Below are 21,230 nucleotides of genomic sequence, written 5' to 3'. Positions count from 1 at the left end.
CCGCTTTATGTCCCAGGGTGCCCTCATTACATACCAGTGATCCTGACCCCTTCTACTCTCCGGACCTGCCTGATCCATCCTGATGCCTTACTTCTGCTGCTGCTGGGGGTGGCCCCCACATGGATGGCCTGAAGATCATTGGGATTGCTGGGGATGGTGCCGTTTGGGGGCCATGGAGATGGCTTGGGGATCTCATATGGGGAATTGTACTGTGGTGGCTTTGGGGCTGCGGTTGCCATGAGCAGCTTTGTACTCAGGATTCCATCAGTGGACAGTGGTTGGGTTTAACAAACTGGACTTCTTGTGAAAACTGATGAATTTATTGGTTGCACAATTGCACTATTTGTCCATATAGTATACAGTTATAGAAGGGGATTATATATAATTGAACTATCCATTAGCACCCAGATGAGGATGGTTTCCCTTTTGAGTCTGGTTCCTCTCAAGGTTTCTTCCTCATCTCAGGGAGTTTTTCTTTGCCACTGTCACCTCTGGCTCGCTCATTAGGGATAAATTCACATATTTACAATTAATTTTGGTTTAATTTAATTTGAATCTATTTATTTCTGTAAAGCTGCTTTGTGACAATGTCCATTGTTAAAAGTGCTGTACAAATAAAAAAAAATTGAATGTGTGTGTGTGCACATGGTGCCCTGTGATGGACTGGTGCCCCATTCAGGGTGTATTTGCTCCAGATCCACCGCAACAGTGAAAGTGCTCATGCACTCAAATATACAATTAAAAAATGCTTAACTGTTCTTGGACATCCAAATGTTTGTGGACACCTGAATATGACTGAATGCAACTCGAGACTCAGATACTGGCAACTGTGATATTTGAATAGTGTTTTGAATATTTTTATAATATATATACATATATATATTTGAAAAGTGTTACAAAAACACATTAAACAATTATTTTACATAGATAACTGTAATTGTTTAAAAATGACATGTTCAGGTGCAGTTTAACGACAGATAAAATGGCGCCTTTTGATAAAGACTTGATGAAATACTTTATTTAAACTCAAGGAGATGGGAGATCTATTGCAGGCCTCTTAGTGGTTGCTTTTTTCATTTTCTTATTGGACATTTTTGCACCAAACGAGGACCCGTAATCAGTGTCGCGGTATCAAGACGTCATTGTCCCCCTACCCGTATTCTGACAAATCTCGCTTCCTGTAAGGTGTTAAATATTAAACTCATTTTTTGTCGTTTAATAAAAAAAAATAAAAAAATAAAAAAAAAAAGATATGGACTACTATATGCAACAAGAAAGCTACTGAAACATGAAATCTGTGCTCCAACTGTGGCGTTTTTTGGATTTTTTTATTTTTGTTGTTATTATGTGCCTTATTTTGTTATTTTTTTAGATTTTTATTCATCTATTTTTGTCCGTTTGTATTTGTAGCCTCTCTGTCATTGCCACATAGCCTCTCTATCTGTTTATATCTGATATCAAAAATAAAATAAAAATAAATCACCACCTGGTTGTTGCGGTTACGTGAGGCCTTGGAACTGCCCAATCAGTGAACTCCTTCTAAGCACACACTAGCGAATCAGAGATCAGAAGGCGGGACTTGCCGGAATGTGGCTGGGGAGAAAAAAAAGAACCAGTAGCAGCAAATCAGCACATGGCGCCTCCTGTTCGGTTGATTTGAACATTTCACAGGAGAAAAGAAAAACTCGGTAAGTTCCCAAATGGCTGGACTCGAGCTGCTGTCCGATCAGGGCTACCGGCTGGACGGACGGAAGGCCACCGAGCTGCGGAAGGTGCAGGCCCGCATGGGGGTGTTCGGGCAGGCGGACGGATCTGCGTACATGGAGCAGGGGAACACGAAGGCGCTGGCGGTGGTGTACGGACCGCATGAGGTACACTTTCATCCACACTACTGCTGTCTAACCCACATTCATAAAATACACACTACACTTTCCAAACACTGGCTAGGCTAAAGTCCTCCTAGGAGAGAGAGAGAGAGAGGGAGGGAGAGTGAGTGAGTGAGTGTGTGTGTGTGTGTGAGAGAGAGAGAGAGGGGATCAGTATCAGCTTTATTGCCAAGTACCGTGGGTTTACATGTACAAGGAATTTGTCTTGGTGTATTGATGCTTAGTATTTAACAGTAAAATACAAGAAATAAAAATAATATGAATAAGGTAAACATTGTAAGATAAGAAAGTAAAAGAGAGAGGAGAAAGTTATGAAATGAGAAGCATAAATATAAAGAAACTATAAAGCTATGAAAACTAGGAGCATAAATATAAAAATCTAAAAATTTAGGAAAATAAAACTATTAAAAAAAAGTCTCCTGTGCCAGTGCTTTGTAACAGTCAGTAGGTTTTCCACCATGGGGAAGTCTTCAGGACAGAGGAGTTTACACTTTCTGATTTCTCTGTAACGTGTGACAAGGTGTGCTGTTTTGTCTTATTAACTTTGAAAAGAGAAAAAAAAAAAGACAGGGTGTTGAGGGAACAACAGTTTATATACACTACAAGGCCAAAAGTATGTGCACCCCTGACCATCAGACCCATATGTGGTTCTTCCCCAAACTGTTGCCACAAAGGCTGAAGCACAGAGTATAGAATGTCTTTGTATGCTGTAGCATTACAATTTCCCTTCACTGGAGAGTAAGGGACCCAAACCTGTTCCAGCATGACAATTCCCCTGTGCACAAAGTGAGCTCCATGAAGACATGGTGTGTGAAGTTTGGAGTGGAAGAATTTGAGTGTCCTGCACAAAGCCCTGACCTCAACCCCACTGAACACCTTTGGGATGAACTGGAACACCGACTGAACCCCAGACCTCCTCACCCAACATCAGTGCCTGATCTCACTAATGCTCTTGTAGCTGAATGATCACAAATCCCCACAGTCACGCTCCAAAATCTAGTGGAAAGCCTTCCCAGAAGAGTGGAGGTTATTATAACAGCAAAGCAGGAACAACTCAGTATTAATGCCCATGGTTTTTGGAATGGTGTTCAGTACTTAGGTATCCACATACTTTTGGCCATATTGTGTAAGTGATAACAGTAACTAACTTATTTTGCAGAGGTAACTATGAACCATTAAAAAGTACAATGTGTTTTCATTATTAAATGAAAATGTTGTAATTGCTGGCAAATTGATGCGATATAAGATGAATAAAACACTTTGGTTATTGGACAATAATCAACTTCTGGGTGCTAACTGTAACTCTGCTTCACATTAGACTGCATCACATCACCCTGTTATTGATTATTTTCCTGTAAAAGCACACCCTCAAGTGTTTTATTCCTTCCTTCTGTGTGATACAATGACAGAACACTACATCTCATAGCTGAAACGTTGGCTAACGACTTGTTGACATTTTGTCGCAGGTACAAACATGATGTGGTCCATACAGAAGTTGTTGAAAGTGGATAATAGTCATATACTCATTCATTTCCCTTAGTCTAGTATTAATAGACTTAACTAACAAACTAGCATTAATTACCACTTTTTAATCTAGTCAGTTTCCGTTAGTGATTTGTCCACCCCTACTATTTTTCCCTTCATCCTTCACTGTTTTCTTTAAGGTTCGAGGGTCCAGAAGTAAATCCCTACACGACCGTGCGGTCATTAACTGTCAATACAGCATGGCCACGTTCAGCACGGCGGAGAGAAAAAGACGACCGCATGGCGATCGCAAGTCCAGTGAGATGAGTCTTCACCTGAAACAGACCTTCGAAGCCGCCGTCCTCACCCAGCTCTACCCACGCTCCCAGATAGACATCTATGTTAAGGTACCTGATGTTGGTTACTTCAGCCAAATTATGTAGATACAAGGTTCCCTGCCTTTTAGAAACATGCCACCTATACAACCAGCCACAAAAACTCTCGCTGGATGGAACTAAATGTTAATAACGCAGTCCCAGTTGTAAGACAGTCGCCGTCTTTCCACTGAGGAAATGTTAGTCCCCAGGGATGGGAACATCATCTCCTAGGAAGGGTAGTGCCATCCCTCGGGAATAACACGGTTATCCCCAAGAAGAGGAAAGTTATCCCCCTTTGAACAAAACATGCTAAGGAACACTTACCCCAGTTGTGTATTTAAGGCCATTCCTGGTAACACAATTAAATGTAATTTAGTGAAAATAATCCACATAACTGCACTTTAAACTTATGACGAGTGATGTTCATGGTGCGTGCACTAATAAATTCTGTTCTCCTGTGCAGATCCTCCAGTCAGATGGTGGAAACTACAGTGCGTGTGTTAATGCGGCTACTCTGGCCCTGGTGGATGCTGGCATCCCCATGCGTGATTACGTGTGTGCCTGCACGGCCGGCTTTGTGGAGGACACGCCACTGGCTGACCTCTGCCACGCCGAGGAGAGTGGCGGTGGCACCACATTGTCCCTGGCACTTCTGCCTCGCAGTGAGAACATCGCACTGGTGCAGATGGATGCGCGTCTCCACCAGGACCACCTGCCAGCGCTGATGGAGGCAGCGACGGTGGCCTGTAAGGGGCTCAGCAAAGTGTTGGACAGTGTTGTGCGCCAGCACCTGCAGGAGGTTTCTGTGCAGACGCGAGAATGAAGAGTCCTGCTGCAGTTTGGTCTGTAGAACGTAATAAACTGTTTTTCTTTCTGAATGCATTCGGTCTGAAAATACTGACTGACCAGGAGACCTTGATGTCTAAAACACAGGTGCTTTGTGTTTGAAGAGACATTACATTGGTGCAGGATGTTTAAGATTATACGGTGCAGCTCTTTAATAATATTTTTGTATCGTAAGCTTTGTATTTCATGAACAGCTCATGGTCATTGGGTAAGTAAAGAAATAAAGGAAGAATTAACACTTGAGGCACAGTGCAATGTGTGTTAACTACATACTGGGGGGGACATCACATTTGTGATTTACAATAAAAGTAAATCACAAATGTGATGTCACCGCAATACCAGAGATCAGAGGGATGGGTCAGACAAAACAACTTTACATACATATATATATAATATATACTCTCTCTCTCTCTCTCTCTCTCTCTCTCTCTCTCTCTCTCTCTCTCTCTCTGTGGTCACTTTAACAGCAACACCTATATATACACATGTTTATTTATGCAGTTATGCAATCAACCCAATGTGGTCTTCTGCTGTTGTCACCTCAAGGTTTGATGTTCTGTGCATGCTGGGATGCTTTTCTGCTCACCACGGTTGTAAAGAGTGAGTTACTATATCAGCAGTTTCTAAAATACTCAAACCAGCCCATTTGGTATCAACATCTATGCCACAATCAAAGTCACAGAGATCACAGTTTTTCTTCATTCTGATGTTTGATGTGTACGTTAACTGAAGCTCTTGACCTGTATCTGCATGATTTGCAAGCTCATTATGACACTTGAGTAAATTAAATAAACCATGTTTGCTTGTGCACTGTGTTCAACAGCAGCTTAGATACTTAGTTAATTCAGGTATCGCTAAGTAGCCCTGATAAACAACATGTTTAATTTTCTAAATTTAAGATACATCTTAAATGTATCAAATCTGATGTATATAAAGCTAAGATACATCAGAGAAAGATGTTAAAGTCAGACAGCATAGGCTATTAGGGTTTGTATACGATTACAAAAAAGGCTACAAGAAAACACATACTAGAGAACACAATTTATTTTTGTCAGTCTTAAAGCTGCAAACACCAGCAGACATTTAAATTGTTCAACTTGAGATAGATGGAATTTACTGGTGAAAGATCTTGAGCCCACTGTGAACACTGGATAACTGCCAGGGGTGGTGTCTAACACCCGAGTAGTGTGCGTGCGCAAACATGCCGTCACAAAGTGACAGTGGCGCAGCTTGACAGAAATCTAGATGTAGATTTAAATCCCTAATGAGCAAGCCAGAGGCGACAGTGGCAAGGAAAAACTCCCGCAGATGACATGAGGAAGAAACCTTGAGAGGAACCAGGCTCAAAAGGGAACCCATCCTCTTCTGGGTGACACCGGATAGTGAGATTATAAATCATTACTCTTCCTCAGTCACGTACTATATAGACAGTCCTGAGGGTGTTGAAAAGATGTTCTTTATGAACATCAGGGGGATTGTGATTACAGCAGAAGTGTTTAGCTACAATTCTACAGTGTCCAAGAAACAACCTTAGGCAGGAACCCTGGGTTCAGCCACAAGGTCACTCCAGAATCATCTGGCCAGTAAAGCATGCAGGGCGAATTTATCACCAAGGCATGCAGGTATTCCACCCTTTTTGCTGATGTGATCGCAAGCAAAAAGACTATTCAACAATACCCATTTCACCTGTACGGGTCTGTATGCAGAGGTTTTAAGGGACTCTAACAGGGGAGCGTGGTAGTGTGCTGCCAACAAGATGTTATCCACTGTGATGTGGTTAGCCAAAATGGCTGCCACATACACGTTCAGCATAGATGGCGATTTGCCCTATACAGCAGTGCCCACAAAATGCATACATAGCCACATATATGCTCTGTGCCCATATAGACCATACATGGCCTGCGTACTAGGAGCTCTAGAGTTCAGGATCACTTCCTGGACTGTTACTTTGCAGTGATCGAGCTACTCACCAGTCCGAGGGGCCGAACCCACAGGTGCAGGTCGTCTGGCTGCGACAGACACCTGCTACACTGGTGGAGCGTCATTAACATGATCCGCCTCCATACTTAACTCACAATGAGAATTACACTAGAACAAAAGCGTCGTCACACAAGATACTTAGCAAAATGCTGCGTAGTCTCCATCTTCCATCTGCATCACCCCTTCTTTCAGCAACCACATCTTCTTGCAGCTTTCTAGAGAAGAGGAAGGGCTTCAGCCAGTGCTCACTCTCTCATAGAGGAGCACATAGGCGCTAGTTGACCTCATCTTTAACACGTCCGTCTCTGTGGTCAGAGTGACCAGCTCATCGTTGTAGGTCATCCACTGGTGAGGAGTGTGGCTGGAACAATCACTCAAAAAATGTCCTGGTAAAGGGACGTGAACAGCAATAGTACATATGGATCACTATAAAGTATGTAAACTTGTGTGTTGCATGTGTGTATATGTGTGTTTATATCTTACCACAGTCGGCTGTGCTTCCAACATGGCTCAGGACACTGATCAGTCGATATGTGGCAGTTGATCCACCCTAAAAACAACACACATCACAATACAGATCACATCCAGACAAACAACTCGAGTCTACACACTACAGGCAGTGTTGAATCCTTCCCAACTCTCTTTCCTATCTTTCTCACTTCATCTTTCATTGTGTCTCTCTGTCTCTCTCTCACCAGTTCATTTCTGTCTGTCTCTCTGGCCTCAGCTTTGCTGTTCTCTACATGAAGAAGGAAGGCACAAAGGAAAAATTAGCTTTTTTTAATTAATCTGGATGTGATTTATACTGGCTGTAAACATTAGACGACTCTCTTGGATTAGAGGCTTGTGATATTGCTTTAAAGAAGGTAGAATGTAATAAATGATCATTGACTTCCATTATAGACTGATGTGTATATGTAAGGTACAACATACCTGTTTGGGGCATGTTTGTTTGAGAAAGGCTGAATAGGAAAACACTTTTCTGGTAGGTGTGGCCCGCAACGCAGCTGCAATACACACGAAATGTTCAGCTGAAAAAAAAGAAGAGTGTGCGCGCGCGTGTGTGTGTATGTGTATGTGTGTGTTTTTACCTCTGCTCTGGAGTGTTTATCTGCAGCTCAGGTTTGATGACCACTGGATTCTCCAGCTTGATGAGTCTATAGTCTTTGGTCTCTTTGGACCTGTTCAGCTGCAGAATCAAAAACCTGGAGAGAAAAGAATTAAAAAAGTAATGACAGAGTTGAAGATCCGAATCACTGGTGGCACTCTTACAGCACTTGTGCTCAGCTGGATAATTTCTGCACCATTGCCTTTGGAGGTTGTGCACAAAGATCATAAACCAGACCAGACAGACCAGAATCAACGCATGAATGATTGACCAGGTCCTTGTCTGGCTCATGACAAGTCTGTGGTGGAAAATCGGAAAAGCTAAATCAGAAAATGTACTTAAAATGTGTGATATATATGAAATTTTTGATGGAATTCTATCAATTTTTCGATAAGGCTAACTTATCTGATGCAGCTGTTTTTGGCAGGAACTGGTTTCTTTACGTTACATTACATTTGTATTACAAAACGTTGATCTGATGAGAATAATCTGACTATTTTAATTTACATACTTTGTAAACATATTTTCATTTTAGTGCCAGATTTATCCACATCCATGTTGAAGGACCGTTAAGATGCTTTACACATATTGGTCTGTTCGCTAAGTTTGAATGAAAAAGCGAAACTGATACTTTTGGTTTGATTGCTAGTTGGTTTGTTTTGTTTTCACACTTTACATAATTAAAAGAACTGTTGGTTGAGTTGCTTGTATGGCTAAAAATATACTTGTAAAAATCAGAAGGAAATGGTAAACAAAAATCACCTGTGCATACAGAACATGGAGCCAGTGCTCAATGAATTACTATATAATAATTATTAATTAATTTAAAACATTTTGTGCTGCATTCAGGTTGGAGCTGAGTGTGTGTATGTGTTTGTGTGCGTGTGTAGCAACCTTACCTTGGCAGAGTGTGGAACGTCCACCTGAAGCTGGCAAATTCTCCTCCACACACCTTGCACTTGCTCTGTAACACTTTCGGGTTCTACAATATACATGTTATTCACACACAGAGATGTCCGTGATAATATGATGTGACAGATATGAAAAAGAAACAGAAGCAGGCTGAGAGTTACTCACATTAACTACATCATAGAGGCACTGGTCCACTGAGTTGTGCACCAGGGGCAGAGAGATGTGATTAAACACTTCCACTTTGTTGTTGTGCTGAGATCCACAGCTGCAACACACAACATGCATCAACATCTAATCAACAACTGCATCACTGAATGTTGGAGAAAGCTAAATAAGTGTCATACCTGGAGCATGTTATAATGTTCCTCATTTTGAACTTGAAATTGGACCGGACTGGGCATCTAGGTGCCCAGACTCCTCCATTTGGGTCAGACAGTGGCAGAGGAATTCATGGGCGTCCTACGCAAACAGCAGTAAACATTATATTTTATGGCATTTCTGCATGTTCGTGTTTGTGTGTGTGTGTGTGTGTGTGTGTGTGTCCTCACGTTCTGGTCATAGATGGTGAATTCTGGGTTGACGTCTGCAACTGCATTAATCAGGGCCAGGAGGAGAGAATCCTTGCTGATGCCATCTTGAGCTTCAGAGTTGTTCCTCACCTTCCACAGCTTCACAAAATAACTGCACAAGCATCAAGTCAAAACTTCCCATCGGTTCAACCTTCAGTAATATTCCTGAGCTCAGCTCGTCTCACATTTTCATCAACATTTTTATACCTGTTGAGATTATTGATGTTCCCCTCTTGCAGGAATCAGATTCCAAAAAGATTCAAAATCCTCCATCTCTTTTATTCAGTTCAATTCTATTTTATTTGTATAGCTCTTTTAACAATGGACATTGTCACAAAGCAGCTTTACAGAAATATATAAATTCAGGATATACATTTTTAATTTAGAAATGTATCCCTAATGAGCAAGCCAGAGGTGGCAGTGGCAAGGAAAAACTCCCTGAGACGATATGAAGAATAAACCTTGAGAGGAACCAGACTCAAAAGGGAACCCATCCTCATCTGAGTGACACCAGATAGTGTGATTATAAATAATTCCCTTCTACATCTGTATACTACATGGTCAAATAGTGCAATTGTGTAACCAGGAAATTTATTATAGTTTTCTCATAAGTCTATTTTTTATAAAGGCCTGAATAAGCTCACTCCTTGCTATCTTTCTGATCTCCTTCACCACCAACACCTTGTCTCTTTTTCACACTTGTGTTTTTTTTTCTTTTCTTTTTTTTTTCTTTTTCAAAAGTTGGTAGTACCTGTCTACAACACTGACTATACAGCTCATTGTTTTGAGGAGGAAAATATACATCACTCATCAAAGTTAGCTTGCTAGATTGTTCCTAACAAAATACGAACATGGAGATGTCCATGTTTTTTCCCCCCATTTTGTAGCTTAAAGATTCAAGATTCAAAGCGTTTATTGTCATGAGTACAGTGAGGAAAAACAAGTTTCCCTGTACAATGAAATTCTTTCTTTGCTGTCCACATTGAATGCCAAGACAAATGCAAACTATGTAAAAAATAAGAACAGACATACACATACATACAAACAAACATAATAAAGTATAGCTATGTTGCAGAAGTAGAAATATAGATTACATATATAGAAATATAGACTATGTACATCTGTATATGTGAGTGTGCAATATTGACTTGTGCAAAACAATATTACAGTACATGTAGTAACAGTAATGTGTTCACATGTAGCAGTAATATGTAGTATATCTCTATGTGCAATATTGACTTATGTACAAAACAATAGTACCGTAGCCTGTAGCAAATTGAATGCAACTACACAATAATAATAGCAGCTGTCACATTTAACAATGTGCAAATCGAAATGAAGCTATTTGATCAGAAATAGCAGCAGTAACATTTACAAATGTGCAAATTGAGCTGTAGCAGTTCAGTCCACCTATTCTATGAGATATGTGAGACTAGTCTGTGTCCACTGGCTACCCATTTAAAAGTCTAACAGCTGAGGGGAAGAAGGAGTTCCTTAGTCTGGATGTCCTGCATTTCACACTCCTGTACCTCCGTCCTGAGGGTAGGAGTGTGAACAGTCCGTATTGTGGGTGGGTTGGGTCCTTAAGGATGGAGGCAGCTCTCCTGTGGACTCTGCGGTGGTAAATAGTCTGCAGAGAGGGCAGTGGAGTACTGATGATCTTACCAGCAGTCTTCACCACTCTCTGCAGACGTTTGCGATCCCTGACTGTAGTGCTGCCATACCACACAGTGATGCAGCTGGTCAAGACGCTCTCAACAACACAGCTGTAGAAGTTGTTGAGGATCTTAGGTGACATGCCATACTTCCTCAGCCTCCTCAGGAAGTACAGCCGCTGCTTTCTTAACCAGCTGGGTGGTGTTGAGTGTCCAGGTGAGGTCCTCACTGATGTGGACCCCCAAATATTTAAAGCTGCTCACCCTTTCCACTTCAAGCTCTCGGATAAATAGTGGCTTGTGAGTTCTCCTCTCTTTCTTCATGTCCACTATCATCTCCTTTGTCTTGTCCGTGTTGAGGGTGAAGTTTTTGTCCTCACACCATGTCACAAGACTGGCCACCTCCCTCCTGTAGGCCGCTTCATCTCCGCCAGTGATTCGTCCTATCACTGCAGTGTCGTCAGCTAACTTCACGATGATGTTGTCCTTGTGGGAGGCGACACAGTCGTGTGAACAATGTGTAGAGGGTGGGACTGAGAACACACCCCTGTGGGGTGCCAATGTTTGTTATGATGGTGTCTGAGGTCCTATTTCCAATCCTGACAGTCTGCGGTCTGCCAGTCAGGAAATCTAGGAGCCAGTCGCAGAGTGTGGGCTGTAGTCCAAGTGCAAACAGTTTGTGGGTGAGTTTATGGGGGATGACCGTGTTGAATGCGGAACTGTATTCAATAAAGAGCATTCTGATGTAGATGTCCTTATCTTCCAGGTGAGAGAGGGAAATATGGAGGGCAGCAGCAATGGTGTCTGAGGTGGACCTGTTGGTCCGGTATGCATACTGCAGGGAGTCCAAAGTGTCTGGCATGCTGCTCTGAATGTGGGTCAGCACCACTCTCTCAAAACACTTCATGATGATTGGAGTGAGTGCTACTGGCCTGTAGTCGTTCAGACAGGTTGGGGGGCTCTTCTTGGGAAGGGGGATGATGGTTGTGGTTTTGAAGCAGGTTGGGACGGTGCTTTGACTGAGGGAGAGGTTAAAGATGGAAGTGAGTACATCAGCCTGTTCTGTAGCACAAGCTCCGTACAGGGTTGCATTAAAAAAAAAATGCCGAGTAATACTACATGCTGATTAACGGGATGGGTTCAACATGCCACTTAACTTGGTGATAGTGGGGAAAGGAGTAATGCAAGATGACAGTATTCAGTACATTTTTACTGGTTAATTTTTTTTGTTATAATTAATCATTTTTTGTCTTCTAATTTAGTACCTATGCTAGTTGCTTGTCTGCTCCCTTAGGCATTATAAGCAGTATATCTAAATTCTTAAAAAAATGCTATATTTTATCGTTTTAAATTATAAACATCTAGTAACGTATAGTCTTAGTACCTGAGGAATACCTGTACAGTACCTGTATAGTCTTAGTACCTGAGGAATCTGGCCTCTGGCCTGTGAATATAATTGTCCAGCAGGTAGGAGAGCTCTCCACAGAAAGACTCAGCTCTGAACAGACACTGCAGACCTGCGTTAATGTAGCAGTTGTTTCCAAAATTAGGCAACCTGCAACAGATCCACTTGTTAGACACACATTTTTACAAACCCTACAGATCAGGGGCAAGTTTACAAAAGCACACTAGGGCTGTGTGAACAAATGCCATTTTTAGGATTTATTTTGATCCACATTTCAATAATTAAGTTCCTGCATTATCTGTAAGTTTTTGCATTTTTGTGCTAAATGACACTTTGATGCTGGAGAAGAATAGGTAATGAAGAAATAAGTACCTGCAATTCATGGTACATATAACTTTCACATAGCAGACCAAATATGTGACCTAAAAGTAACATTACATGTATGTAGATAAATATTTCCAATTGGAGTCACTTTTTGTGGATGAATCTCAAATGTTCGCAAGAGGTTCCTATCTATCTGTTGAATACTTTAAGGTGTCCCTGGTCGACCTAAACAGTCTTTGCCTACAGCGACATCATATGAAATGTAATGCAGTGCTACTGCCTCTATTTTATATATACACGTTCCCTGTGAATATATAAGAATTACAGGCTCTTTAATATTCTATGCATTCCAATACCAAATATTAGTAAGCGTAAAATCTTGAAACTAATTCCAATCTGAATATTATTTTTAAATTAAAATGAAAGACAAACACACATCAACGCGTCATACCCGCCAAGTTGCTTGACTGTGATGGGGGGCAGAGTCAGAGTCAGAGTCGGAGTTGTGCCGTTAATGTTTCCCTCAGACGGAGTCAGAGTTGTGCTGTTTGTTTTTCCCTCAATCAGAGTCGGAGTCCCGCTCATTCCTTTTCCCTCAGGCATCATCATATTAGACCTGATACAGTGAAGCGTAGCGTTTATAGTGAACTCTGAATATTTTGCATTTTTGTTTGCGTATTTGCAGGACTGGAGATTTAGGAGTAAATTTGTACTTTCCACTGTATCTAAGAATTTAAATAAGGCTTTTTTTCTCCGCTTTTACTTCTCTGCTTTTTATCTCTCACCTGAATGCATATGGATCTGTCACTCTCTTCTTGTATTCCAGGTATGAAGAAACGATCAACACCTTCACTTCCTCATTGAGCTTTGCAAGTGCCATGGCCAGGCTATCTGGCTTTGTGTCCTTCCTTTCTGCAGTCTTCCTTTCTTGGCCATGCAGGGTTGTCTTCTTTTTTTCCTCCTTCTTTTCTGGATCAACAAGGAAGGCCCTCACCACCAGAGAGACAGTTTGCGGAGTCTCTTTTGGAGTTTCTGAGCTGCTGAGGAATAAACAGATGCTGTTTGTCTTTACAGTAACCATCAGTCAAATTCTATAGTACTTTTTTTTTAAATCAGAGCTCTGAGCCTACACAATCTACAGTTATTATAAGTTTTTTTCAGTTTGACGTCATCATGGAGCTGTATAGCTCTTCACTATAACTTACTTTTCGGTAAATGCTGAAGGGTGCACCTTGTTCTTCTTCTACACATGAAGAAACACAGACATCAGAAGGACGCTTATAAAAACATAATAAATTGTGACACAAAATACTTTTTGACATGCTACATTTGAGGTTAGTCGTTCTTCTTCTTTCAGCTGCTCCCATTAGGGGTCACCACAGTGGATCATTGGTCCGAATATTTGATTTGGCACAGTTTTTACACCTGATGCATCTCTCCCCAATTTTATCCGGGTGTGGGACCGGCACTGGGAGTGCACCCTCAGTGGCTGGGGATGGTCCACTGGCCAGGAATTGAACCTGGGCCATGGCAGTGAGATTGCTATGGCCTAACCACTAGTCCTCCAGGGACCTTACATTTGAGGTTAGTTTTTTTCTTCTGTTTTTTTCTATTTCTATTTCTATTTTTCTGTTTTTCTATTTACATGTCTACCTGTTATATCTGACAATTGCACCCTAGAACTGTGTACTGGTCTGTGCTGCACTGTCTCTTACTGTGCCCATTGTCCTGTTTTAGTAGTTATTCTACTGTTTTAGTAGTTGTTGTCCTGTCTTAGTTATTCTTCTCTTTTAGTAGTTATTGTAATTTTTACTATTGTCTTTTGCTGTTTGCACACGTTTGCTCATGCACTTTATGTAGTAATGTGTAGTCTCATGTAGTTCTGTGTTGTTTTATGATGCACCATGATCCTGGAGGAACGTTGTTTTGTTTCACTGTGTACAAACTAGCTGTATATGGTTGAAATGACAATAAAGCCACTTGACTTGACTTGACTATTTAGTCTATGTTTTGAGGTTTCCTTCAGCATTAGTGCAGCTTCCCATGATTCCCTGCTCCTTTTCAAACCATAAAATAAGAGGAATGAAAACTTTGGCACTAAACTGCAAGTCAACAAGTTTAATCAAAGAAGCCTTCAGAAAAGTCACGTACTTTACAAAATGATGTATTAATACTAGTATTTAGATAAAAAAGAGAGCTATGTGTCCTAAAAGTGAAATTACATACAAGTATTTAATTTACAACAGACACTTATTAAAGTCAATCTCAATTAGCATTTTATTGAGCGTTTAGTGCACTAAGTAGTGTCTATAACACCTTTATGTTGTACCCTACGTAGTGAACATATGAGGTAAATAGTAAGACATTTGGGATGCGACCTCAGTGTGTGAACTTTTCCTCCTATGCACGAACTGAAGGAACTGTAAAGCTGACATAAATATCAGCAACAAGAAAACATTACTCTGGATAAATAAACCATTTAAAACATTAAAGTCTAGGATAAAATGATGCTGTTGCCTCCACGTGAGATTTCTGTTTGTCTGTGGAGGTGTACTGGGTTAATCAGTCTCGTCCATATCAGAATGCAGCTCAGTGTTTCATTTATTTCCAGCAGTTCACATTTCACTGCAGTATTAAAGGAATTCCACAGCCCTAATAATGACTATAATCATCACTACAGAATTAATAGCTGAGCCCAAAGCTGAGATCAATTCAATATGATTTAAATCTATATTTATATCTAAATATAGATTATTTACTATAAACATTGTCACAAAGCAGCTTTACACAAATCTGAAAATAAAGTGCATGGCTCTTCAGCCTGTTTGAATGTTTAATGCCATAATTTTGTACTGAACATAAAATTCACCTCCTTTCATGTAAGTTACTTTCAGTAATGAACAGTAAATGTGATGTGTGAAAGTTTGTGGATTAAAGAATTTCTTACCCGCGACCAAAAACAGGGGCAGCAGAGCATTCTGAATTTTCACTGAACTCCTTCACAATAAAAGAAAATGATTTATCTGAAGAAAAAATCTAAATTTGAAAAATGTCTCTTTGCTCCTGTTTCCTTTTTTCTGCACTGAGCTAAAAATGTCGTCCAGGTGTTCTATAGAACGCGCGCTCATGTGCCAGCTGTTGTGACGTCACAAGAACGGTGACTTCACCCACGCCGCTCAGTTAGCGCGAGCCCAGTTTTAAGTGCAACGCAATTCTTGAGTTCATTAGTGTTTCCTTTCAAAATGAGAATATATATATAGCCTTTGTGTGAAAATGAGATGCTGAAACCATTTTTTTTGGCTTTAAAATATGATTTTATCACAAAAACACAATATATTTATTACAAAATAAAAGAAAAATAATAAAGTGGTTTTGTAATAAATTTATTAAAAATTTTGTAAGTAGACATTGTTTCCAGGATATGGAAGTATTTTCCGGACAAATTTCAAAAGTAATTGCAAATTGCATTTGCAATTCAGTTTTCTATTTGTGGATGCATAAATTGGCATAAAAAGATACCAATCGGCCCACAACGCATGTCTTTGGACTGGGGGAGGAAACCGAAGTACCTGGAGAAAGCCCCCAAAGCATGGGGAGAACATGCAAACTCCACGCACACAGGCAGAGGTGGGAATCAAACCCACAAATCTAACCACTAAGCCACTGTGCACCCTCTTTGTATTTCTGATGCAGACAATTGATTATATATATATATATATATATATATATATATATATATATATATATATATATACACACATACATATTGTGACGCGCACAAAAGCGCACAAAAGACGCACATCACTCCTCACACGACTGGCGGGGTGCTGAAAGGACGGTGCCACTTCAGCAACCCCATTGTTTTGGACAGACAGAGTGTACTTGGCTGCGAGGCAGAGCGCTTTAATCTTCCACGTCTGGCAGCCAATCCTCGTCGCGGCACGAATCTACCCTCCTGGAGGAGTGGCAGCGCAGTGGGAGAGGTAGGAGAAAGTGGCGACTTCACTAACTTTTGTCTGTTTCTCCTCTTGCAGAAGGCCCCTGCTGTGTCCAGCCGCGCCCGTGCCATTTTTTTTAACACTGCTGCCGCCAAACCTCCATTGCCTCTAAATGCCACTACAGAGGGATTGTCGCACCAACCCCGGCGACGACACTATTGTCACTCATCCTCACCCCGGACTCTACCTACACGCCTGAAAATTCACTGCACTGCACCTTACTCACTGTGAATAAAGAGCATGTTCCCCTTATTCAAAGACTTTCTGTGCTGTGCCTGTGTTTGTGTCTAGGTCTCGCACGTCACACTGGTGGAGGATGTGGGCAGTACAGCACACTGAGAGTGGAATGGATAAGTTCTTCCAGCAATTTCTGCAGATGAGCCTGCAGCACCAAGCCAACACAGAGCAGCTGGCCCGGGGCCTTAAGAACACCGCACGAGAGCTGTCCCCCTCCCCGACCATGGTGAACCTACAACCCCAAAGCCACCCCATAGAGCCAAATGGACACTCTATTATGGATCACGAAGTGGTGGCTCCAGCCCGAGCTCCTGACCGCCACTGATGTGGCTGAGAGGGTGGCCATGGACCGGTACCTGAGGGCTCTGCTGCCTGAGGAGCTTAAAGCTGTCGTGATGAGTGGGGCACAACAACCCAGGGAAATGATAGAGGCATTGGAGCGAGCAGTTGCAGGGGCAAGTGGCAAGCGGCAAGACCTACCTCGTCCTCCACAGGCTCATCACCCAGAACACACGACCCTTGGGGAGGGGAGACTCAGACTCGCTCCACCTATGGGACACTGCAGGACGTGTCCATGCTGACAGACCTAGATCCTGCCGCCCCGCGACCCCTAGACAAGCCCTGGCTGACAGGCTGTTTTACACATGACGTCCACTCTCAGGTTACCCACTGTGAACGTGAAAGTCAACGGCCATCCAGTCACGGCTTTACTGGAATCAGGGAGTACAATAACCCTGGTCCGGCCCTCTAGCTTCCATGTGCCCAAGCCCACAAGCACCCTCAAGATAACGCGTGTCCACGGGGATGTCCAGGAGGTCCCTGCTGCCCAAGTAATGGTGAAGCACCAAGACGCTGACAGCCCACTTACGGTCAGCCTCATTCCCGAACTCCCCTTGCCACTGCTATTGGGCTGTGACTGGCCGGGGTTCTCGACAGCCAGCGCATCGCAGGCAAGGAGGAAAAGGAAGGCCAGGACGAGGTGGCCAAGGATCCGGCCAGCCTGCTTGGCCCAAAACGAGGGTGATGCCGGAGTGACCTCAGCAGGTGAGTCAAACCCCCCTGCTAACCCTGTGTCTATTGTGTCTACCAGGTCTCATGGGAGGGAAATTTCAGCCGGGAGCAGAAAGAAGATCCCAGGCTAAAGAACTGTTGGAGGCAGGTGCGAGTCATCAAGGGCATCCTACAGCAGCCAGACCAATGGCTGCCCGACACACACTTCCTGGTATGAGGGGGGTTACTCTACCAGAGGACAGAATGGTGAAGAGAACCTCGTTAGCTCCTGGTAGTTCCCCAAAGCTGTACCAAAGACCGCACCTGGCCCGCTCTCATCCCCAGGGGGGGGCTTGGAACAAACTGCAGAAATTGAGGGACTGCTTCACTTGGCCAAGCATGGATGCAGAAGTCAGGGCCTTCTGTCAACAGTGTCCCCAATGCCAACGGATGAGCCCCCACAAACTTGCTCCCGTGCCACTCTTCCCTCTCCCTATTTTTGGCGTCCCCTTCGAGATGATTGGCATGGTCCTCGTAGGGCCACTGCCAAAATCTGCCCGGGGACATGAATTCATCCTGGTTATCATGGACTACGCCACCAGATACCCCGAGGCAGTTCACAGTTTTGATATTTCCCCCATTTTGAACCTATAATTCATTCAAGATATGCAGATCAAAACTGACCAGAAACGGAAGCTACTGTATGTACAAAAAATGTGTAGCACCTGTAGGAAAATGAGTGGAATTTGTTTTTGTGAATTTAGTTAGTTCGAAAAAACTATTTTTGTCAAAATACGTTAAATTTGACCTGAACAGTATGTAAAAGTAAACTGGTCTGGTAGGTGAAATAAGTGGAACTGGAAGCCTCTTACAGTCATGGGAAAAAGAAAGTACACCCTCCTTCAAGTCTATGTTTTTATTTATCAGGGCCTAAATAACAAGTGGGTGGTCCTCACCAACTTCTATAAACAAACAAATAACCTGAGGTTAAATTTAAAAAAAAAAAAAACACAGCAGATTTCAATATGTAGTCTTTTTTTTTTTCTCAAAAAGTAAATCGACATTCAGGTGGGGAAAAAATAAGTACACCCTATAATTCAGTAACATGTAGTACTACCTTTAATAACCTGAAGGAAACTTTTTCTGTAGGAGTATATCAGTATCTCACATCATTTCAGAGAAATTTTGGCCCACTCTTCTTTACAACTTTGCTTTAGTTCATCAATGTTTGAGGGCATTCGTTTATGCACAGCTCTCTTAAGATCCCTCCACAGCGTTATTGAAATATTGAAACATATTGAAATCTGTTGTGTTCCTTGTTGTGATCTGAGGTTATTTGTTTGTTTATAGAAGTTGGTGAGGACCACCCAATTGTTATTTAGGCCCTGATAAATAAAAACCTAGAATTTAATTAGGTTGTACTTTCTTTTTCCCATGACTGTATGTAGTCTTTATCATTTTGTTTTTTCATTGTCAAGTCTTGCCATCTTTTAACCCTTTATTTTCTGTGTTTGCAGGTGAGAAGGACTTGAATAACTTTTCATGTGAGCAGGGCTTCCCTTTGTTTGTGTGAAGGGAAACTTTTTTCACAGCTTCACCTCTTCCACTACCATAATGCATTTAAAAAAGAACACTGTGGCAAATTACCACAATTTGTTTGAATCAAACAAAAGATGAAAATTGGACTGGTGATTGTCTGAAATTATTTCAGAAGTAGTCATTACATTGGTATTTTGAAATGGGTCTATGCTGCTTACAGAAGTGTCTAATTAGATGTACAAGTGTTCCTAATAAAGTGGAAAGTGGACATTCGGTGTATGATCTTAGTACACAAAACTTTCCAGAGAAACAGGACCTTCTGGATGAATATCCTTCACCAGCTGTGCAAGCAAAGCAGTACACACAATTTCCCACTGGGCATGAGCATAAAATCATATCACTCAGGTTTACACACCCCTGTTAAAATGGTAGGTTTTTGTGAAGTAAAAAAATGAAACTAAGATAAATCATGAACTTTACTGACCTTTAATGTGAAATTGCAAAATATACAAATAAAGTGAAAAATGATCAGAAACTTTTTTTAGGGAAAAAAAGAAAAAACAATAACCTGGTTGCTGTTTGATTGTTCCACTTTTGTAGCATTTTTGCACATTTGACCAGTTATTTGTGAAACTATGATTTGTTTTCTGTTTTCTAATTGTAGCCGAATATCTGTGACCTCTTCATGCCTTTTGAACAATCTACCATCTATATATCTAAAAAATGTAGACAAAATAATTTACAGAAACATTTATCTTCAATTATCTTTCTCATTTTAAGCTGACGGGGTGAATCAAATCTTGATGATGATTAATAGGCATTGTAACCACCAACACTAACATTTCTCTTCCAAAATTATTATTTTCTATTACAGAATTTAAAGAACATACAGAGCCACTGAGGTGACATGATAGTTACTTTTAGTATATATGTAATTTTATTATATACAAGATAATATATCAAGGCTAAATTCACATGTCAAGACCACATCCTAAGTACAGTGGATATAAAAAGTCTACACACCCCTGTTAAAATGGCAGGTTTTTGTGATGTGAAAAAATGAAACCAAGATAAATCGTGTCAGAACTTTTTCCACCCTCAATGTGAAGTTACAACATATAAAAATTAAGTGAAAAACAATCAGAAACATTTTAGGGAAAAATAGGAAAAGTACAAAAACTTTTTGCACACCCCAAAAACTAATACACTGTCAAAGCACCTTTTGATTTTATTACACTCAGTCTTTTTGAGTAACATTCTATCAGCATGGGATATATTGCCTTGGCAATATTTTTTCACTCTTTCTTGCAAAAACATTCTAGATCCATCAAATTGTGAGGGCATCTCCTGTGCACAGCTCGCTTCAGGTCACCCCACAGATTTTTAGTTGGATTCAGGTCTGGGCTCTGGCTAGGCCATTCAGAAACATTGATCTTCTTTTGGTTAAGCCATTCCTTTGTGGATTTTGATGTATGCTTTGGGTCATTGTCATGCTGAAAGGTGAAATAAGTGGAGCTGGAAGCCTCTTATGTTAATCTTTATCATTTTGCTTTATCATCGTCCTTGTCAATGTAAAATTCATGACATCTTTTAACCTTTTATTTTCTGTGTTTGCAGGGGAGAAGGACTTGAATAACTTTTTATGTGAACAGAGCTGTGTAAGAAATTTTTTTTTCACAGCCTCACCTCTTCTGCTAAATAATATTAAAAACTACCATAATGCATTTAAAAAAGAACACTGTGGAAATTACCACAATTTGTGTAAAACAAACAACAGATGAAAATTGGACTGGTGAGTGTCTGAAATTATTTCAGAAATAGTCATCATGTTGGTATTTTGAAATGGGGCTATGCTGCTTACAGAAGTGTCTAATCAGGTATACAAGTGTTCCTAATAAAGTGGAAAGTGGACATTCAGTGTATGAGCTTAGTACACAAAA

General features: G+C 41.2%; 1 protein-coding gene across 1 annotated transcript; it reads left to right on the top strand.

Moving 5' to 3' along the window:
• Window positions 1–1,521: 1,521 nt before the first annotated feature.
• On the top strand, window positions 1,522–4,855 carry exosc4 (exosome component 4). The gene is made up of 3 exons (XM_026914102.3): window positions 1,522–1,871; window positions 3,551–3,757; window positions 4,191–4,855. Exons 1-3 carry the CDS (start codon window positions 1,701–1,703, stop codon window positions 4,548–4,550), a joined length of 738 nt encoding a protein of 245 aa, XP_026769903.1. The 5' UTR covers window positions 1,522–1,700; the 3' UTR covers window positions 4,551–4,855.
• The last annotated feature ends 16,375 nt before the right edge of the window (window positions 4,856–21,230 follow it).

Source organism: Pangasianodon hypophthalmus, chromosome 4 (assembly GCF_027358585.1).
Source record: "Pangasianodon hypophthalmus isolate fPanHyp1 chromosome 4, fPanHyp1.pri, whole genome shotgun sequence".
NCBI lineage: Eukaryota > Metazoa > Chordata > Actinopteri > Siluriformes > Pangasiidae > Pangasianodon > Pangasianodon hypophthalmus.
This window is presented reverse-complemented; position numbering and strand designations above follow the sequence as displayed.

Bases quoted from the DNA above. Each gene is read 5' to 3' on its own strand.
- exosc4 (XM_026914102.3), top strand. From the start codon at position 1,701: ATGGCTGGACTCGAGCTGCTGTCCGATCAGGGCTACCGGCTGGACGGA. The intron at 1,872-3,550 runs GTACACTTTCAT...GTTTTCTTTAAG, and splicing joins TGGTGTACGGACCGCATGAG to GTTCGAGGGTCCAGAAGTAA. The intron at 3,758-4,190 runs GTACCTGATGTT...TCTCCTGTGCAG, and splicing joins AGATAGACATCTATGTTAAG to ATCCTCCAGTCAGATGGTGG.